At 36.7% G+C, this 17,208-nt stretch overlaps 2 protein-coding genes across 2 annotated transcripts; one reads left to right on the plus strand and one right to left on the minus strand.

Moving 5' to 3' along the window:
• The first annotated feature begins 51 nt into the window (after positions 1–51).
• On the plus strand, positions 52–12,716 carry LOC113107698 (beta-ureidopropionase-like). Its single transcript, XM_026270374.1, has 10 exons — positions 52–288; positions 1,126–1,297; positions 1,454–1,541; positions 3,108–3,202; positions 4,381–4,542; positions 7,206–7,375; positions 7,454–7,535; positions 8,056–8,098; positions 12,144–12,298; positions 12,421–12,716. Exons 1-10 carry the CDS (start codon positions 185–187, stop codon positions 12,502–12,504), a joined length of 1,155 nt encoding a protein of 384 aa, XP_026126159.1. The 5' UTR covers positions 52–184; the 3' UTR covers positions 12,505–12,716.
• A 76-nt stretch (positions 12,717–12,792) lies between these two features.
• Positions 12,793–17,159, minus strand: LOC113107699 (protein GUCD1-like). Its single transcript, XM_026270375.1, has 6 exons — positions 16,801–17,159; positions 16,364–16,445; positions 16,116–16,281; positions 15,768–15,859; positions 14,836–15,077; positions 12,793–14,023 (listed from the first exon to the last, which is right to left on the minus strand). The coding sequence occupies exons 1-6, from the start codon at positions 16,874–16,876 to the stop codon at positions 13,932–13,934; spliced, it is 750 nt and encodes a 249-aa protein (XP_026126160.1). The 5' UTR covers positions 16,877–17,159; the 3' UTR covers positions 12,793–13,931.
• Between the last annotated feature and the right edge of the window lie 49 nt (positions 17,160–17,208).

The raw sequence follows: 17,208 nt of genomic DNA on the forward strand, positions 1-17,208 counted from the left end.
TCAACCAAGACGCCTGCAGGTTATACATGTGGTCTGAAAACTGTTCCGTATTGACTTGGTAATACATGAAGGCCAATAACAAATCATGTAGGGAGCACTTGGACCCTCTGTCGTGAAGATTGCACAAGAGCACATGCGCTAGTTAAAAAGTAATGCGCACAGAGCACAAGGACGGCAGCTCAAAATGTCTGGGAAAGATTTTGAATCGCTAGAGAAACTTCTGGAATCATGTGTACCTGAGGCTGAACTCAGAGAAGTGCGAAGACTGCTGTTCGGAAAACAACTGAAGTAAGTCACAACCGCGCATTCACTAGAGACGAAGACTACACACCACAGAGTTGTGGTTATATGACTGGAGAGAGCTGCAGTAATGTTACACACACAGATGACTTTCATTTGATTTGAACATGCTGTACAGTGAAACTAGGTAATTTAGCCTAAATCTGAAATAATTGAGGAGATTGACAGGTTCAAGCGGGTAAGTTAGCTCTTGTCCAATTGTAAGAGCTCTTATAGAAGTTCATTTTCGTAACTACATTTAGGTTTAAATTGAGTAAATGATTTATGGTGGACTTTGGCCTCAAAGGGGTCTCTCTGGGAATGTCGTTCGCCTGACCGAACCCGGAAAACAGCTGGTCTCATCGCTTCCTCTTGTCAGGGAACGTGCTAACAGCCGTAATAAATAATAGCGATATCTATGGACTTTCAAGATAATAATTTAGACTAGCTATAGCAGTTTTTATTGTTGACGTTTTGTTATTTTATTTTTTTATATATATAGAAATGTTCGTGAAAATAATAAAAATATAAAACGTTTAGATATTATTCTGCATGTCATGGACGTTGGTTATGATAATCGTTTGTATCTACTTTGACGGCATCTTGACGTGCTCTAACTTTATATGACGATGTAATTCCCATAGAAGTCCCATGAATAGAAACAAGTTGGCCTAACCTTTTCCTTGGTTTAATTTATCAATTTTCTTAAATAAAAAAAAAAAGGATTTCCTCTGGCTAACCAGCAGTTTTTTGTTCATGCTGCAGATTGCAAATTGATCTATAATAAATTTGTTTGATTAAAGACGTTATTGAGTGTTTGACATTTAAAATTATAATGCCTTTCAGGGACTTGAACCTTCCTCAGAGTGCAAGAGATGCAGCGGAGGAGCAAGATTTTGATCTGAAGGGTTATGTGTTCGAGGCATCTCCAGAGCAGCTCAGACCACCCAGAACCGTCCGCGTGGGACTCATTCAGAACAAGATAGTCCTTCCCACTGATGCTCCTGTACTTGAACAGGTGAGAGAACAAAGAACACAGTGCATATAAGCGCCAGCTGGCATATTTTGGCTATGATAGGCCCATATGTTCATACACTAAAACAAATTCCATATGTGTATTATCCATTTGAGTTCATCACACTTCTGGCTCAGTATTCTCATTTTTCTTTCACAGATCACAGCTCTGCACAAGCGTGTGGGGGAGATGGTGGCGGTGGCGGCCATGTGTGGGGTCAATATTGTGTGCTTCCAGGAAGCCTGGAGTGAGTAAACACAAAAACACAAACACATGCATCTAACTCTCTTTCCTCTGAATTCATCAATCTCCGTCTGTAGCAGGAATATATACAGCTCTCGGGTGTCATATGAAGTTTATGGAATCTAGTTTGTTAATTGGTCAACCTTGTTGTTGCGGGGTGTTTTAATTAATCAGACCACACTTAACAATATTAACAAGCAAAACTTTTCAAGGTATTTTATATTACGTAATTGTTCACTAAAATGTAATTATTTATTTACTATTTATTTTCACAACAGTCCTAGTTGAACATCCTGTTAGGTTTGAAATTATATGAATGTATACAGTTCAAAATGTGTGTATGTATATATATATATATATATATATGGAAATCAAATTATTTATAAATGGTATGAAATAAATTGTTATACATTAGTGGTGTCAAATTAATTTATCTTGATTAATCGCATCCAAGATAAATGTATATATAAATACACACACATACATACATTTATATATTTAGGAATAATATGTAATGTACATTTATATTATATAAATCATATATATACATGTAAATATTTCATAAATATATACAAGTATGTGTGTATATGTATATATAAACAGCACACACAAACTTTTTTCTTGGATGTTATTAATCACTTTTGACTGCCCTATTATATAATATATGTAATACATTACCATTTCTGAGTAATTTAATATTTAAGTAATTAATGATTACTAATCTTTCAGTTTTTTTACAGTGGTGTAATTACTCTATCAATCAATATAATATGATTAAAATATACATGCATCATATTTTTAAATTAATTTAAAGCAACTTTTTAAATAATTTTAGGTGAAGAATAGCTGAAGAATAGCATGTCACACATCTATATACAGCCACAAATGTTAGTTTTTTCTGTTTCCATATCCTGTTGTTCTTACTGAGTTTATTTATGAGCCTATGGATCGGAAGACCTCCTTCTTGGCCTACAGTGACGTAACATGCCCGCGAAGACTTCAGCAGAATCTGGTTTACATCAGCAGAGCGCAGCAGGATGGTAGTGACGAAGATTCAGCTGCGCTCACAGTTTGTCTGTTTGTGTTGGCTGTGGCGTTCTGTAGGGATGCAAGCTGATGAAAGAGAGTCTCATGCTCCAATTATAAAATCTCCAGGCATCCCAAAGGTCATTCAGTCCCTCTGGGTCTCAACAGGTCTCTTTGCCCAGGCTTCAACCGCTTTGTCCACCACCCCACGTAAACCTTTGACCCCTGAGCTCTGACTTCCTGTGTTTCCATGCAAACCTACGATGCATCTTTGCTTTGATAGTATTGATTTAAAAATGCTTGTAAACAAATAATAATTTCCTCCTGCTCTAAACAAAACAATAACTGCCAATGAAAAATGAGACCATAAACTTATCCACTATACTCCTCATCCTCCCTCTCAGCAAGCAAAACAAAGTTTTATTGGCCACCAAGGAGAGTCAATTTCGATAGTTTGAACTCACATAAATAAAAATCAGTCCTGGTAAGAATAAATTCATTCAGGAAAATCATAATTTTTTTTTCCTGTGTTCTCCATCCATAGCAATGCCTTTTGCATTTTGCACACGAGAGAGGGAGCCCTGGACAGAGTTTGCCGAATCGGCCGAGGATGGGCTCACCACACGCTTTTGTATTCAGGTAAGAGTTAAATAAATGGATAATATTTAACCTCAGTCCAAACTCAAGATGAGGCTCTGTGTTAGCAAGGACTGAATGGTTTGATTCCCTTGTGCCCATTGCAGAGGGAGTTCATTTTGATATAGGGCATGTTTTTTAACTGGTGCAGTGCTGTGCAGCTGCTTTGACGCCGGTGATTTGTTAATGGATGTAGCAGGAGGTTAAGCCCACAGAGGGGACGACAAGATACTGATACTGACCACGAAAAGAGCCACAGGCCGATGAGCACTGCGGCACGTAACTGTGGAATCTTCTGACACTGAACTCTGAGGAATTGCGTGGCCTTTGACCGTTTACAGAGAAACTGCATCTATGGTTTCGCAAATATGTCCTTCAGTGACATTTCTAGAACCAACAAGCGCTGGATTATTTATTTAAGCACTGTTTGGTCTTTTCTGTTCAGTTTAATTTTTCATCATGCAGATTCTTCAAGACCACTAGAGATTATACACACATGTCTAGGTTTACTAATTTCTTCAAAATTAAACAGTTCTTCCTACATAAAATGATTTGAATATACCTCTTCTGTGATGATCGTTTTTTAATTTCTAAATAAAGATACATTTTAATGTTTTGGAGAAGTGGTAGGGTGATGCAAATCGTCTGATATCATGTAGAAAGTAAATGAATGAAATTATAATATGAAATAATAACAATAATAATAACAAACTATAAATAAATGATTTTATATGATGAAAATTAATATTCACTAAATAGTAAAAAAAATATTTTTTTCATTTTGTTTTTGAACATAAATTAAAAATGTTATGATTATACAAATTTGATGAATAAAAAGGAAAAAGAAATCTGAAAAAGCTATATTAAGTAGTTTGTTTTTGTTATAAATGTTAAGATAGTTTTTCAAAACTCATGGCTTTTCAATATTTGAAAACATTTCATCCAGCAAACCAGCCTCATGTTGTGCGAACATCATGTAAAATAAACAGGAATTTAGACCCTCATCACTGTGTCATGGTCAGTAAACCTCCTAAAATATCAGATAATTTGGGTTTTTTACAGCAAGGCAAAGTTAGCTCTGGTTAAAAATGTCATGTGCTGCCTGTGTTCTTTACTTCTTAATGCAGTCGTTACATCTAATGCTGATACTACTGTACATGTGCTTGATTTTTATTTTGTAGCTGGCCAAAAAATACAACATGGTGGTGGTGTCTCCCATTTTGGAGAGAGATGAGATCCACGGTGGAACATTGTGGAACACTGCAGTGGTGGTGTCCAATAATGGCAATGTTCTAGGCAAATCACGGAAGAATCACATTCCCCGTGTTGGAGACTTTAACGAGGTCGGTGTCACCCTCTGCACAACAGTCAAACAACTGTCAGTGTGAAAGAACACAGCTACAGTCCCACTCTATGTTTAGGGTAATAGAGAGTCATCACTTGCTTACATTAAGTTACATGAGTTAATTAAGCTGTAAATTAAATATTGATACAGTACAGTCCAGTTTAAGACCACTAAAAACACACACAAAAAAACCCAACACATTTTTGAACCCCTCTGTTTGAACCCCTCTGTACACATAGGTGTCTGTATTTTGTGCCACAACATGGGCATTTCTGTATCTTAGTGGATAGCTGATGTTCAGTGCAAGCACCATAGACATTCTTGTAATCAGAGATTTGTTCCAGCATGTTAGGTGTCATTTTTCTGGTTAAACATGTTTGTGTGTGTGTGTGTGTGTGTGTGTTTATGTGGTTTATGAGGACACTAATTTGTATAATGACTTGTATGACAGGTATTACAATGAGAATGTAATTTATGAGGACATTTTCAGTGTCCCTGTAATTCAAAAGGCTTATAAATCATTCAGAATGGGTTAGTTTTTATCTAAAAATGCACAAAGTTTCTTGTAAGGGGAAGGTTTAGGTGTAGGGCGATAGAAAATACGGTTTGTACAGTAGAAAAACCATTATGCATATGAAGAGTCCTCATAAACCATAAAAACCAACATGTGTGTATCTGCAATACATGATCTTTGGGCGCTCTAAGTGGTTGATTTCTCGCCAGCTGGGCTGTTTATCAGTTTCCTGTTGTGCCTTTGATCCATTCCACACGGTTATAATGATCAGTTCAGGAAATGTGCCCACTCTCTTTTCCTGGAACAAGTTTGAGGGTACCTGCAGGAACCAGATGGCAGAAGATGGCTCAATTCTGTTGTTTTCAGTAAAGTTAAGGAGAATTTTGCTGCCATCTATGCTGATATATATCAGTGTTGGAAAGGTTTACACAGAAACTCTTCTGAGAACCCAGCTCAGCCCTGCGTGAATTTCCATGCTGCAGCAGTTGCATGAATTTACACTAACATCACAAACTATGGCCACAATTTAAAACACCGCATACTGTATATAATGTCTTCATTTTCTCAAAAGTAGATGCACTGATATCACATAGGCCGATGATAATCTATAACCACCTTTCCACTGTTCCAACAAACAGATTTAGTCACAATTGTTCTGGAGAAGCCATTTATTACTCTCTCCCTTATTCACCATGTTAAAATGAATGAGAAAGATCACCAAACGTTCTTAAATAGTTCTGAAATAATTATTTCAGGCATTATTATTCATTATTCAGCAATGCTTAGTATAAAAGTATCTGTCATTCTCACCTTACACTGAAAGTTTCAATTATTCATTTTCAAAAGAATATTCTGTCAGTCACAAAAATTGTAAATTAAATTGGTTTTGCATAAGCCATTTTCTGATGAAAGATCATTTTAAACCTAGTCACATTAGCTGTTGGTGAAGGTGATCATGTGTCGTTCAAAACTAATGTGCTACTGATAATGCAACTGTTTAATGCTTTTGTACAATTGTTCAATAAATAAAACATAATTTTTCTATAAATTAGAAATATCCCCACCACTAAAGCACAGACTGATCGTATATTAAATCAGCAATATATCAATCACAATTTTATTACATTAGCACTTTTATTTCTGCATGGCAGATCAAATTCAAATTCTGGAAATATCTGTTATATCTGTATAAGGAAATCTGTATAAACAAAAGAATAAAACCCTCAGTTATCAGTGCCCTTTTGCTACATAATCTAGCGAGCTCACATTATCCTCATCTCTGCTCAGTACATTATCTCATTTAGATCTGTCCATATGGCAAATATGGGTGTACATATGTGGGAAATTTTATGGCATTAACCTTTTGATGCATGTCATCCACTACAGTGCAAAGGTCTTTTTTAACCATTCAAGATGTGAAGTTACATCCAGACCACTATGGGTGGCCTTGCACATAATTTTTTATGATGGTGGTCTTGTTAATGTTGTTTAATTTATGGCAACATCAGTTCAAAATTCCTGTTCTTAATGTTGTATCCCATGTGGGATTTTAACTACTATCTTTTACTGCAACAAGAAAAGTAGCAGATCTTAAAGGGATAGTATAGTGAAAAATGAAAATTTGCTTCTTTTTGTTTTTTCATTGGAACAGATTTAAAGAAATGACATCACTTGCTCATCGGTGGATCCTGTGTAGTGAATGGGTACCGTCAGAATGAGAGTCCAATATGGCTGCATGTTTTAATAAACAAATATATCCGAGATGTTTTTAACTTAAAAATGTTGCTTCTGGCCAAAAAAACTTAAAATGCCTCAATAACGCATTTGTTTCTTATGAATATGCAACTTTTCTATTCGTAAGACATTAATTGATGGACTTGAGTCATGTGGATCATTGTATTATTGTTATGTTCTTATCAGCTGTTTGGACTCTTATTATGACGGCACCCATTCACTGCAAAGGATCCATTGGTAAAAAAGTGATGTGATACTAAGTTTCTCCAAATCTGTTGCTATGAAGAAATAAACTAATCTACATCTTTGATGGCCATTTTTTGGGTAAATTCTTTACTTTAAACTCTCATGTTTTTTGGTTTGAAAAGCTCAAACTCAAACTTGATTAAAAATGTAACTATATCCTTCTCCAGTCAACATATTACATGGAAGGGAACACGGGTCACACTGTATTCCAGACACAGTTTGGAAAGATTGCTGTTAACATCTGCTACGGCCGACACCATCCTCTCAACTGGTTAATGTACAGCATACATGGGGCTGAGATCATCTTTAACCCTTCGGCCACAGTCGGATTGCTCAGGTATCATGTTATATACCTGTTTTATTTGAATAACGCAGAGCCCGTATTGCATCATGCTGATGCTGTTTTGTGTTACAGTGAACCAATGTGGCCGATTGAGGCCAGAAATGCTGCCATCGCAAACCACTGCTTCACCTGTGCCATCAACCGTGTAGGAACAGTATGTGCCACCTGTTCTCCAATAAGTGTGCCAAAAAAATTATTTCAACATGCTTAAAAATCACATAAATTATCCTATAGCTGCTCTTGATTCTAAAACATACACCGAGATTTCTCAGGAAATGTCCTGCTTGCCCCAACTATGCACTGTTTATACTGTGATAATATCACAACAACAACTAAGGTAAACTATATATATATAACTAATATGATTAGATAAGCACATTCTAAATCATTTAAACAGGATTATAAGCCAAACTGCAAATAATGTTACAGATGAAAAAACAAGTCTGGTCTCTGTTAGTGGTCATAATGTCTTAGAGGGATGACTTTTATTCTCAGAGATAGATACAGTAAACCAATTATCTTTAAACTGGCTTAAATTGGAGTTATTTCTACAGTCTGTTATGCAGTGCCCATGTGCTACACATATGAAATGTGTTCAGATTAGTGTTTTCTTCTGCCCTCTACTGCTGATTTCTGGGTATTATTGAGTCTTGATATAGATCTGTCTTTTCCAGGAGTATTTCAAGAATGAGTTCACATCTGGAGATGGAAAGAAAGGTATTTATCCATTTATTGTGAGCATGTGCATATATTTACGTAAGTAAACTTGTTATCTCTTGTTGTGACTTGAACCAAAGTTAAGGCCAAAAGGTCCTTTATTCATATACTGTATGTATGTTTGGTGTCAGTACGATTTTTTTTTTATTAAAGAAATTAATTCTTTTATTCAGCAATTATGCATTAAGTATATCCAAAGTGACAGTAAAGATATAATATTACAAAATATTTCTATTTCGAACGACTGATTCTGTTCATCCAGGAATTCAGAAAAACAAATATAACCACTTCTGTAAAAAAAAAAAAAAAAAAGTAACACAGTATACATTAAAAAATTATATTGTAAATTGTAACAACATTTCACAATTGTACTGTTTTTACTGTAGTTTAAACGTAATTAAAGAAAAAAAATCATACCTACCCCAAACTTTTGAACAGTGTACATTATAGGATTCCTTGTCTTCCATAAATCAAGCAAACAGATAGCCATGCCCCAAAAGTCATGTCATTGGTTGAGCCAGTGTTTAACTACAAATTGGTTACTTACAGATTGCATATTAAGATGAATATTTATATGAATATCCCAGAAAATTGCATATTTCACTTAAAGAACCTAAAGAGGTCTGAGTGTAGTGGAGACATTTCTCGTAAGTCATTCATACAGCAGATGGCACTATCGGCTTGAAAATTAAATATGGGTCAAAACCTAAAGATCATTCCCATCTGTATACATATTTGAGTCCACCTGAGCTTAATGTCCATGAGCTTAATGTCCATGAGCTTAATGTCTCTGTGTCAGCGTATAAAGGATCAGCGTATCTGTCTGTCAATCTAGCACCTGTATCGGTGGCGGGCTGAGGACAAGGGAACTTGTTCACAGGTGTCGTGTTTCTAAAGCTCTAGTCTGTCAGGCTCTGTTCTCGCTTTCAGCACTCATTACTGTTGCATAAGCCTTCAACCTGAACACAAAATCCCCCTTTGCTGTTTTACATGTGAAGCCTCTATGTGACATGACTAGGGTCACACAGACATACAGCAAGCCACAAACATATATGAGGGGCATTTGTCCATGAATAGGATACAAAATATGGTCTAACTTATTTAAAAAAAACAGAAAAAAAGAAGGAACAACAAATGATCAGTGAAATTAGGTACTCAATCTTCAGAAAATTTTGAAAATCAGCCTCAGGTGATGCAACTAGATATGATATGAGGTTTCATTTTACAATTCTTTTTCTGTGAGGTTTCCAGGTTTTGCAACCCTTTGCAACTTTATGAAACATAAATAAATACAGTGACATGGCATTGATAAAAATGGACTGATAAAATATTAAAACAAACAAAATACTTCATGCCAGGATGGATGTTTTGACATCTAATGTTTTTCATAAGATGTATATTTACAAAACTCTTAGTACACAAATCCAAACTGATCACACTTTTAACACCACTAGTCATTCTTTCAAAATCTGATCTCATGCTTCCGTTACAAATACAAATATTTTTGACCACTCAAACACTGTTCAGAACATAAGATTATTGTAATATATATTGAGAACATTTGATTTAACATTGTGATCTTCTTTCAATTTGGTACTTCTACCAATCAATTCATTCAAGAGCAAACAATGCAGCATACATATTTCTAATCCTTTTAGTTTTTTTGCTTAAATAATTACAGTAATACAGGCAATAATTGTCAAATTAATTGTCAAAAGGTATGATGGCTGGAACGTCCAGATGATATAATCTGGCAAATGTGGATCGCGAGGCCCAGCCGGCCGCTGCACAGATCTCTGCAATGGACACACCGCTAAACCATGCCCAAGATGAGTGGTGCGGCCACCGAAGCATATAAAGAGTTGTTCCAACTGCCTAAATGGGGCAGAATACTCAATATAATTATCAATATAATATCCTTATTGTATTCGACAAATTGTCGAATAGCTCTTGCAGGAAGGACAATATCAGAGATATGTCACAGGAAGCTGGGTCTTCACTGCGGGTCATGCACCAGGAAGACTGTAAAACAGAGCTCTATCTTGAGAGATTGTAGGGCGATCAGTGGAAAAGCATAAAGGAAGAGGTTGGGCCACGACTGGCCCAATGTGTCCGTGTCCTTTGAGAAATAAGTTGGGCAATGAGAGTTGTCTTTTGAGGTGAAGAGGCCGACCTCTGCCTTGCCAAAAATCTCAGAGATTTTCTGAACCGTCTGCGGGTGGAGCATCCACTCATCTGAGGAGACATTGCTCCAAGAAAGCATATCTACTCCTTGGTTCAACTTGCTTGGCACATGCATCGCTCTCAGTGAATGCAAGTTGATCTGGGCCAATTCCAAGAGGTGCTCTACAAGTACACTAATGTGCTTCGAGGAGAGTCCTCCCTGATGAATTATGTAGGACACTACCGTCAAACTGTCCAATCTGACCAAGACGTGGTGTCCCTTCAGGTCAGGCAGGAAGGGGAAAAGGCCCAAACATACTGGCAGCATTTCCAGGCAGTTGATGTGCAGCCCTTGCTCTTTCGACCAGTGACCAAAAGCCGATTTGCTATCGCACAGCACTCCCCAACCTAAGTTGAAAGCGTCTGTCGAGACCACCTTCCTTCTGTAAACACTACCCAGGGGCATGCCTCGTTCTATCCACTGAGAGTCTTTACAGGGGGCCAGAGCTGACACGAAGGCGTCCGAGGTGCCAAGCATGGGGCGGAACTAGTGGTTTCAGCCAGTATTAAAGGGGCTGCATACAAAGCAGGCCCAACTGTAGTACCGCAGATGCCATGCACTTCGTTAAAGTATGGGTAGCCAGGGACAGCCCGAATGGGAGAACGTGTATTGATATGCCACTCTCTCCAAGGTGAATCTCAAGAATCGTATGTGATGGGGGGTTATCTGGATGTGAAAGTACACATCTTTCAGATCCATGGAGAAAAGCCAGTCCCTTGTGCACTCTTGTGAGAGAATCTGCTTCAAAGTGGTCATCCTGAACAGCCATTTCATAAGGGTGTGCTCTAACACCACCAGGCTGGCCATGGACCTGCCTATCCCATGGACTATCGTTTTGATGGGATGTAAATCCAGGTCAGTCACACTGTGCAGCTCCTTAAAGCTGCGAGGTGTGGGCCGGACTCATCCATGCTCTTGAGTAGAGCCCTGTGCTGGTTTCCCTAAACCCACACCAGCCCGCTACCACTGAATGTATGACCAGGCCTGCCCACTCCTGCAACCTATGTGTTCCACTCCCGCCCGCTCACGAAATGTTTGTGTATACTCCCGTCCGCTCCCGCAGACTTTATCTCAGAGCTTGTGAAAAATGTAAATGATTAAGTACTAATTTTCATTCAAGTTAACATCCAGAATAACAGATTTTAAACATGATTGCATTTAAATAATATGAAGTAACCAATGCTAAACCAAAGCACCACACATGAAAAAACATTTTTTTATAAGCGTTATAAAACATTACCGTTAAAACAAAACCGCAACTAGTGGCACCTCAGTTTTTAAATGCAGGCTAGGCCTACTGCAAACATGCACCAAACGATTACCTAGGAAATAACTTTACCATTAAATAAATAAACAGAGAACTTTGAAAATACGCTAGATTTCTTTTTAACAAAATAAATACAAAATAAATAAAACAAAATAGAATGAGTAAAAAATCTCACAGATTTCACATTCACAATAGCTTGCTTAACAGGCTGTTGCAAAAAAGAAAATAAATTATATATAGTGTATTTGCAACTATATCACTAGTGTATAAGCAGCTCCGCTTTGAATTGTAAACCACGGCTTATTTGGGCTTATTATTTTATTTTAAAATATATTCAAATAGATTTTTTTTTTAATTGTATAGAAAAAAGCTATTTTAAATTGTAATAATATTTCACAATATTCCTGTTTTTACTATATTTTTGATCAAATAAATGCAGCCTTGGCAAGCATATAAGACTTTTTTTGTAAAAACACTCATAAAGTCTAACAGTACACAAACTTAAAATGGTCGTGTGCATTTTGTGTATGATTTCTAGTTTGTGTCATCCGCAGCGCACCATGACTTTGGGCATTTTTATGGCTCCAGCTATGTAGCTGCACCCGACGGCAGCAGATCTCCAGGATTATCCAGAACCCGTGATGGCCTGCTGGTGACAGAGATGGACTTGAACCTAAATCGCCAAGTTGCAGACAAATGGAATTTCAAGGTGGGCATAAAAAAAAAAAAAAAAAAAACTTCCACTTTATATTTCATCAGAGAGAGAGGTTAGATAGTCAATTGTCTCTGGTAGCATCTGTGTGCCATTCACATGTGTGCATCTCTCCATAGATGACTGGGAGGTATGAAATGTATGCGGAGGAGCTCAAAAAAGCCATCCAGCATGACTTCAAACCCAACATTGTTAAGGAGTGAGCTTATCAGAAAAACGTGTGCCAAAAGCCATTGAGAAGAACCACACTTTTATCAGAAAGACATCCTTGGCACATGCAGGAGAACCACATAATGTATTAGAATAAGTCCTTGTACCTCTACTTCAATTTCACAAAATAACCTTTATAATTTATCAGTTCATTTTTATGGTCAATAAATGGAAGGATGCATTTGAATAAAATACAAATCCAACTTTATTAATTTCTGAAATGCAACTATATATATTTCATAAAAATAAAGTTTGCCATATCAACATTCCTCATGTTCATAAAAAAAAAAAAAGCACAAGCAGATGTAATTGGACATCTGATGTCTTAAAAATCAAAGAAATAACAACAAAGTACCATTTAACCTGAATGATCAAAGATTAAATAACATAATTCTGGCTGGTGGAACAACATGTGCAAGCATTTCATATGTCAGCCGGTGTGTCACAAACCATCGACGACTGAACCATTTGAGCCACTGAGCAAGCGTAGTGTGTTAACAAGATAGCAAACAGCAAAGCAATGACAACACTGTGTTCAGACCTTTTCAAACGGTAAAACTCTAACCTTAGTGTTCCTGTTCTCTCAGAGGAATGAACCGAGTGTAATTACTATGAATTACCTCAACATAATATAATCATGAGAATTGAAAAGTGTAATACAGTAAATTACTCATAAACAGGTCTAATACTGTTCTACTGCTATGAGCGAGTTTAAAATGTACTTTATGATCGTGGTTCAGAGTTGCCCACAAAGCACCAAACCGTCTCTTGCTACTCTACATGAGGTTATAACAGATGTCCAGGTGATTTTGTTCTTGAGGAAACCCCTGGAGAAATGAATCCACACATATTGCACCTATGAAACGTTTTTTTCCCCCCGACAGTGGAATAGAATTTAACATTCCGGATTTATCAAATCTTACCTGAGTTTTTAAAAACAACTTTTCTCTTTTACAATAATTCAAACCTTTCATTGTGTTAAGTGGCTTCCGAGAGAAAAATTAAATGAAAAATCAACACAACCCCATGATTTTGCAAGGTTACCCTGAACAAACACAAAGTCTCTATCTTTACATGAATGGAAAAACATAATGTACTCTCCTCCTTCACCTCTTACAGTGGCAGACACTACATATGAGCTATAGATAAAAATATAAGTCTACATCACAATAATGACGAGTTACATATACATAGCATTTCCCTTTCCTTTCTGTGTAAATAGTTCATTCTGTGGCCCATGTAGCACCATAGTAATGCTTTGTGCGATGCTATAGCTCTAATGAAGACCATAGCCAGAGGTGACACATACTACCTACTACTGGCCAGCGGCACTGGTTCCTTGGCAAAAAATGCTACCCAGCCAACCACAGTGGATGCAAAAGTTGTTTTGAATGTTTATTTGTTCAGAAGCTGTCAAAACTCAGCCGTCTTTGTAGATGAACAAAATATCTTCATCAGTTCCGTAGCTTCTTCTGGCCTCCTCGAAGTTACTAAAGCTTGTGCAGCACACACCTGTCAATAAAAGAGATGGGCATATATTTCAATGTGTAAGATTCTGTATTATCATTAGAAACACTTTACCCAAAAATGAATATTTCCTGAAAATGTACTCACCCTTAGGCCATCTGAGACATACATGAGATTGTATAACAATTTAGTATTTCATCACTTGCTTATCAGTGGATCCTCTGCAGTAAATGGGTGCCGTCAGAATGAGAGTTTAAACAGCTGAAAAAAACCATCCATGCGACTCCAGTCTGTTTAAACTTAAAATGCCTTGATGTATTTGTTTTATACAAACACTCCGCTTTTTACTTAACAAAATGTTTATTTGTGGACTAAAGTATTACTCGTGGATTATTGTGATGTTTTTAATCAGCTGTTTGGACTTTTATTCTGACAGCACCCATTCACTGCAGAGGATCCATTGATAAGCAAGTGATGTCATGATTAACTTCTCCAAATCTATTCCGATGAAGAAACCAACAGTCTACATCTTGGATGGCCTGAGTAAATTTTTTAGCAAATTTTCCTTTTTGGTTTAACTATTAATTTAAAAATAACTATAATAAACACTATAGTAAATAAGGCTGTTGGGTGTAACATGTAAGTGCCTTTAAAAACTATACAAAAAAAAACAAAAACTTTTTATATGTGTAAAGTATTTGTAATTAAATATTTGAAATAATATTTATTCATATTATTATGTAATATATATATATATATATATATATATATATATATATATTTTTTTTTTTATGTTTTGCATTAAAAGTGTGTTTGTGCTGTCTTTAAGAATAATGGCAAAACTTCACAATACATACGGTCCGAGTAGGCGGGGTTGTTGTAGAAGATGCTGCCAGTTTTACGATTAAATCCACACACCACCACAAAGTGGCCCTGGTAATCTGGCTTCCTGCAAAAGCACTTCTGACCCACAGGCAGGAAACAGCAGTATTTGACAGGAGTGGCGCACAGCTCACACACCAACAGCACTGCGTTGACCAGCACGATGGCCACATGACCCTGCTCCAGGTGGCTCTGGATCTCCTGAACCGTAACAGAGCTACAAGAGCAAGATGTGATCAGATTTCATCAAACACGGCACAGGAGCTTCATTTGAGTGGAATATGTTTTGATATAATCTCACAATGAAATCTTCTGATGTCACAGAACTGGAACTATATACACAACTATTAAATACAATGTTATACTGTTTTGTCTAAATAAAAAACATAAAAACTATGATTTTGAATAGATTTTATACATCCATGTAGTCCAATCAGTAGAGCATGGCACTAACAACACCAAGGGCATGGATTAGATTCCCACAGAGTGCATAAGCTGGTTAAAATATGTATGTAATTTGCATTTAATAAAAGCTAAAGCTTTTTTTTATTTTTTAAGATAAGTTAAGTGTAAAAATCTTATTGTTAAAATAGGAACTATGCACTATTTAATATACAGTATTGCCAATAGTAAGAAGTTCCAAAAGTTCAATATTGTGCATGGCTTTTTGACCAACCAGTTTCCATGATTTTTCAGTGCTTATTTACTGCAAAGGATGGTTTTAGTTTAGTCTTTATAATATGATTTTTAAAATGTTTATTAAATGTACACATCAAATGTTTGTTTGTAGTTTTTTTGTAATAACTGTATTCATTTCCATGATTTTTCAAGCATGCAGTTTCTTTTTATATAGGATGAATTAAATATACATGGATTTATATATATGGATTAAATGTGGAAACCTCACCATTTTTTCACCAGGACTCCGTTGCTTTCAGCCTTCAGAAATAGTTCATTCACCCTGTCCTCTTCAGTGTCAAAATGCTTTTTGTAGAAAGACTAAATGCAGAAGAAAACAAGAAATTAAAACAATTATTCAGAAGCCAATTGAGTGCGAACTGGTCCTTTGATTATAATTACAGCTCTTCAGTCATAAATAAAATCAAGAATATTATTTATATGCCAATGACTAATGCCTTTTTCTTAGAAAAAAAGGACCAAAACATCCACTCTTTCCTGGACCACATGTGACACAGCTTGTTCTCTATCCGCAGTGATCATGACTGTATCAAGTGATTTGATAAACAGATGGCACCTGGTTCCTGAAGCCCTTGTCCACACCAAGCGTCTGTGTGCAGAAGCAGTGTCTGACCCCCAGCTTACACATGAGATAAGCCAGATCAATAGTCCACACACTCTCAGTAAACTCCAAGTCCAAACACGCTCTCTGAAATTCCTCCTCACTTACTGGATTTAAATACCTGTGAACAAAAATAGGAGTTTAAACATCTGAACATTCGAGTAACTGCATAATACATCACTCGGGTCAGGATTCACACTTACTCTAGTACCATTCTCGAACAGGCCAAGCCACAATCCCAGTGGTACAGCTGTCGGATGACCGGGACGTTTAACATCACATCATCTGGCAAAACAAGGTCAGACAGGAAGCTGAGCAACATTCACACTAACCCAAGTTGCATTATCAGGTTGTATTGAAGATCATTTAGTTTTGGTTATTAACTGAGGTATATAAAACCATTATGTTGTATTTTATGCATATAAAATAGAAAAAAGGTAACCGAGAGTGAAAAACAACTTGGAAAAGTTATACACAAGCAGCATGAGGATAATATATGAACTGTTCATTAAAATTCAATATATCCGGGTTGAGTATTATGTATATTAGAGAAGGGTCATGATTAATTGTAATGCTAGTTATTTTTCAGTTTCCAGCCATCTAAGATGTTCCGTTTAAACGGCATGTATCACAAACTCACCGTTCATGATGCAGTCAGTGTGTGTCTCTCTGTATAGTTGTGTTTCAGTGATGTTTATTAGCAGGGTTTGATTCATGAAGCTTGTCTGCTAGCTAGGTTAACGTTAGCCTGATAGCTGTTGTCCTCCTGTCCTCCACACAGGACTCGCTAAAATCTGTCCATCTTCAGCTCAGTGAAAGCTCTTTAATGACTGTTAATGAAAAGCGGTGAAACAGCTACAAACACGACTTGTTTAACCCACGCCTTGCGGTCATTCCCAGGGATGAATGTTTCACTTCCTCTGTGTCAATTCAGAATTAGCTTTGAAAATACACGGAGCTGCGCCCTCTGCTGGCGAGACGAGGATTGACCGAGAAACTCCACCTCGATTCGACAAAAACAGTGACGAACTACAATATTTATAGATTT

Source organism: Carassius auratus, chromosome 8, assembly GCF_003368295.1.
Source record: "Carassius auratus strain Wakin chromosome 8, ASM336829v1, whole genome shotgun sequence".
Taxonomy (NCBI): Eukaryota; Metazoa; Chordata; class Actinopteri; order Cypriniformes; family Cyprinidae; genus Carassius; species Carassius auratus.

What these genes read in the sequence shown, in the direction of transcription:
- LOC113107699 (XM_026270375.1), bottom strand. Translation starts at nt 16,876, where the DNA reads ATGAATCAAACCCTGCTAATAAACATCACTGAAACACAACTATACAGA. An exon ending in CACTGACTGCATCATGAACG is followed by an intron (nt 16,446 to 16,800) that starts GTGAGTTTGTGA and finishes TTGTTTTGCCAG; the next exon opens with ATGATGTGATGTTAAACGTC. An exon ending in TGTTCGAGAATGGTACTAGA is followed by an intron (nt 16,282 to 16,363) that starts GTAAGTGTGAAT and finishes TTTTGTTCACAG; the next exon opens with GTATTTAAATCCAGTAAGTG.
- LOC113107698 (XM_026270374.1), top strand. Translation starts at nt 185, where the DNA reads ATGTCTGGGAAAGATTTTGAATCGCTAGAGAAACTTCTGGAATCATGT. An exon ending in CTGTTCGGAAAACAACTGAA is followed by an intron (nt 289 to 1,125) that starts GTAAGTCACAAC and finishes AATGCCTTTCAG; the next exon opens with GGACTTGAACCTTCCTCAGA. An exon ending in CCATCAACCGTGTAGGAACA is followed by an intron (nt 7,536 to 8,055) that starts GTATGTGCCACC and finishes TGTCTTTTCCAG; the next exon opens with GAGTATTTCAAGAATGAGTT.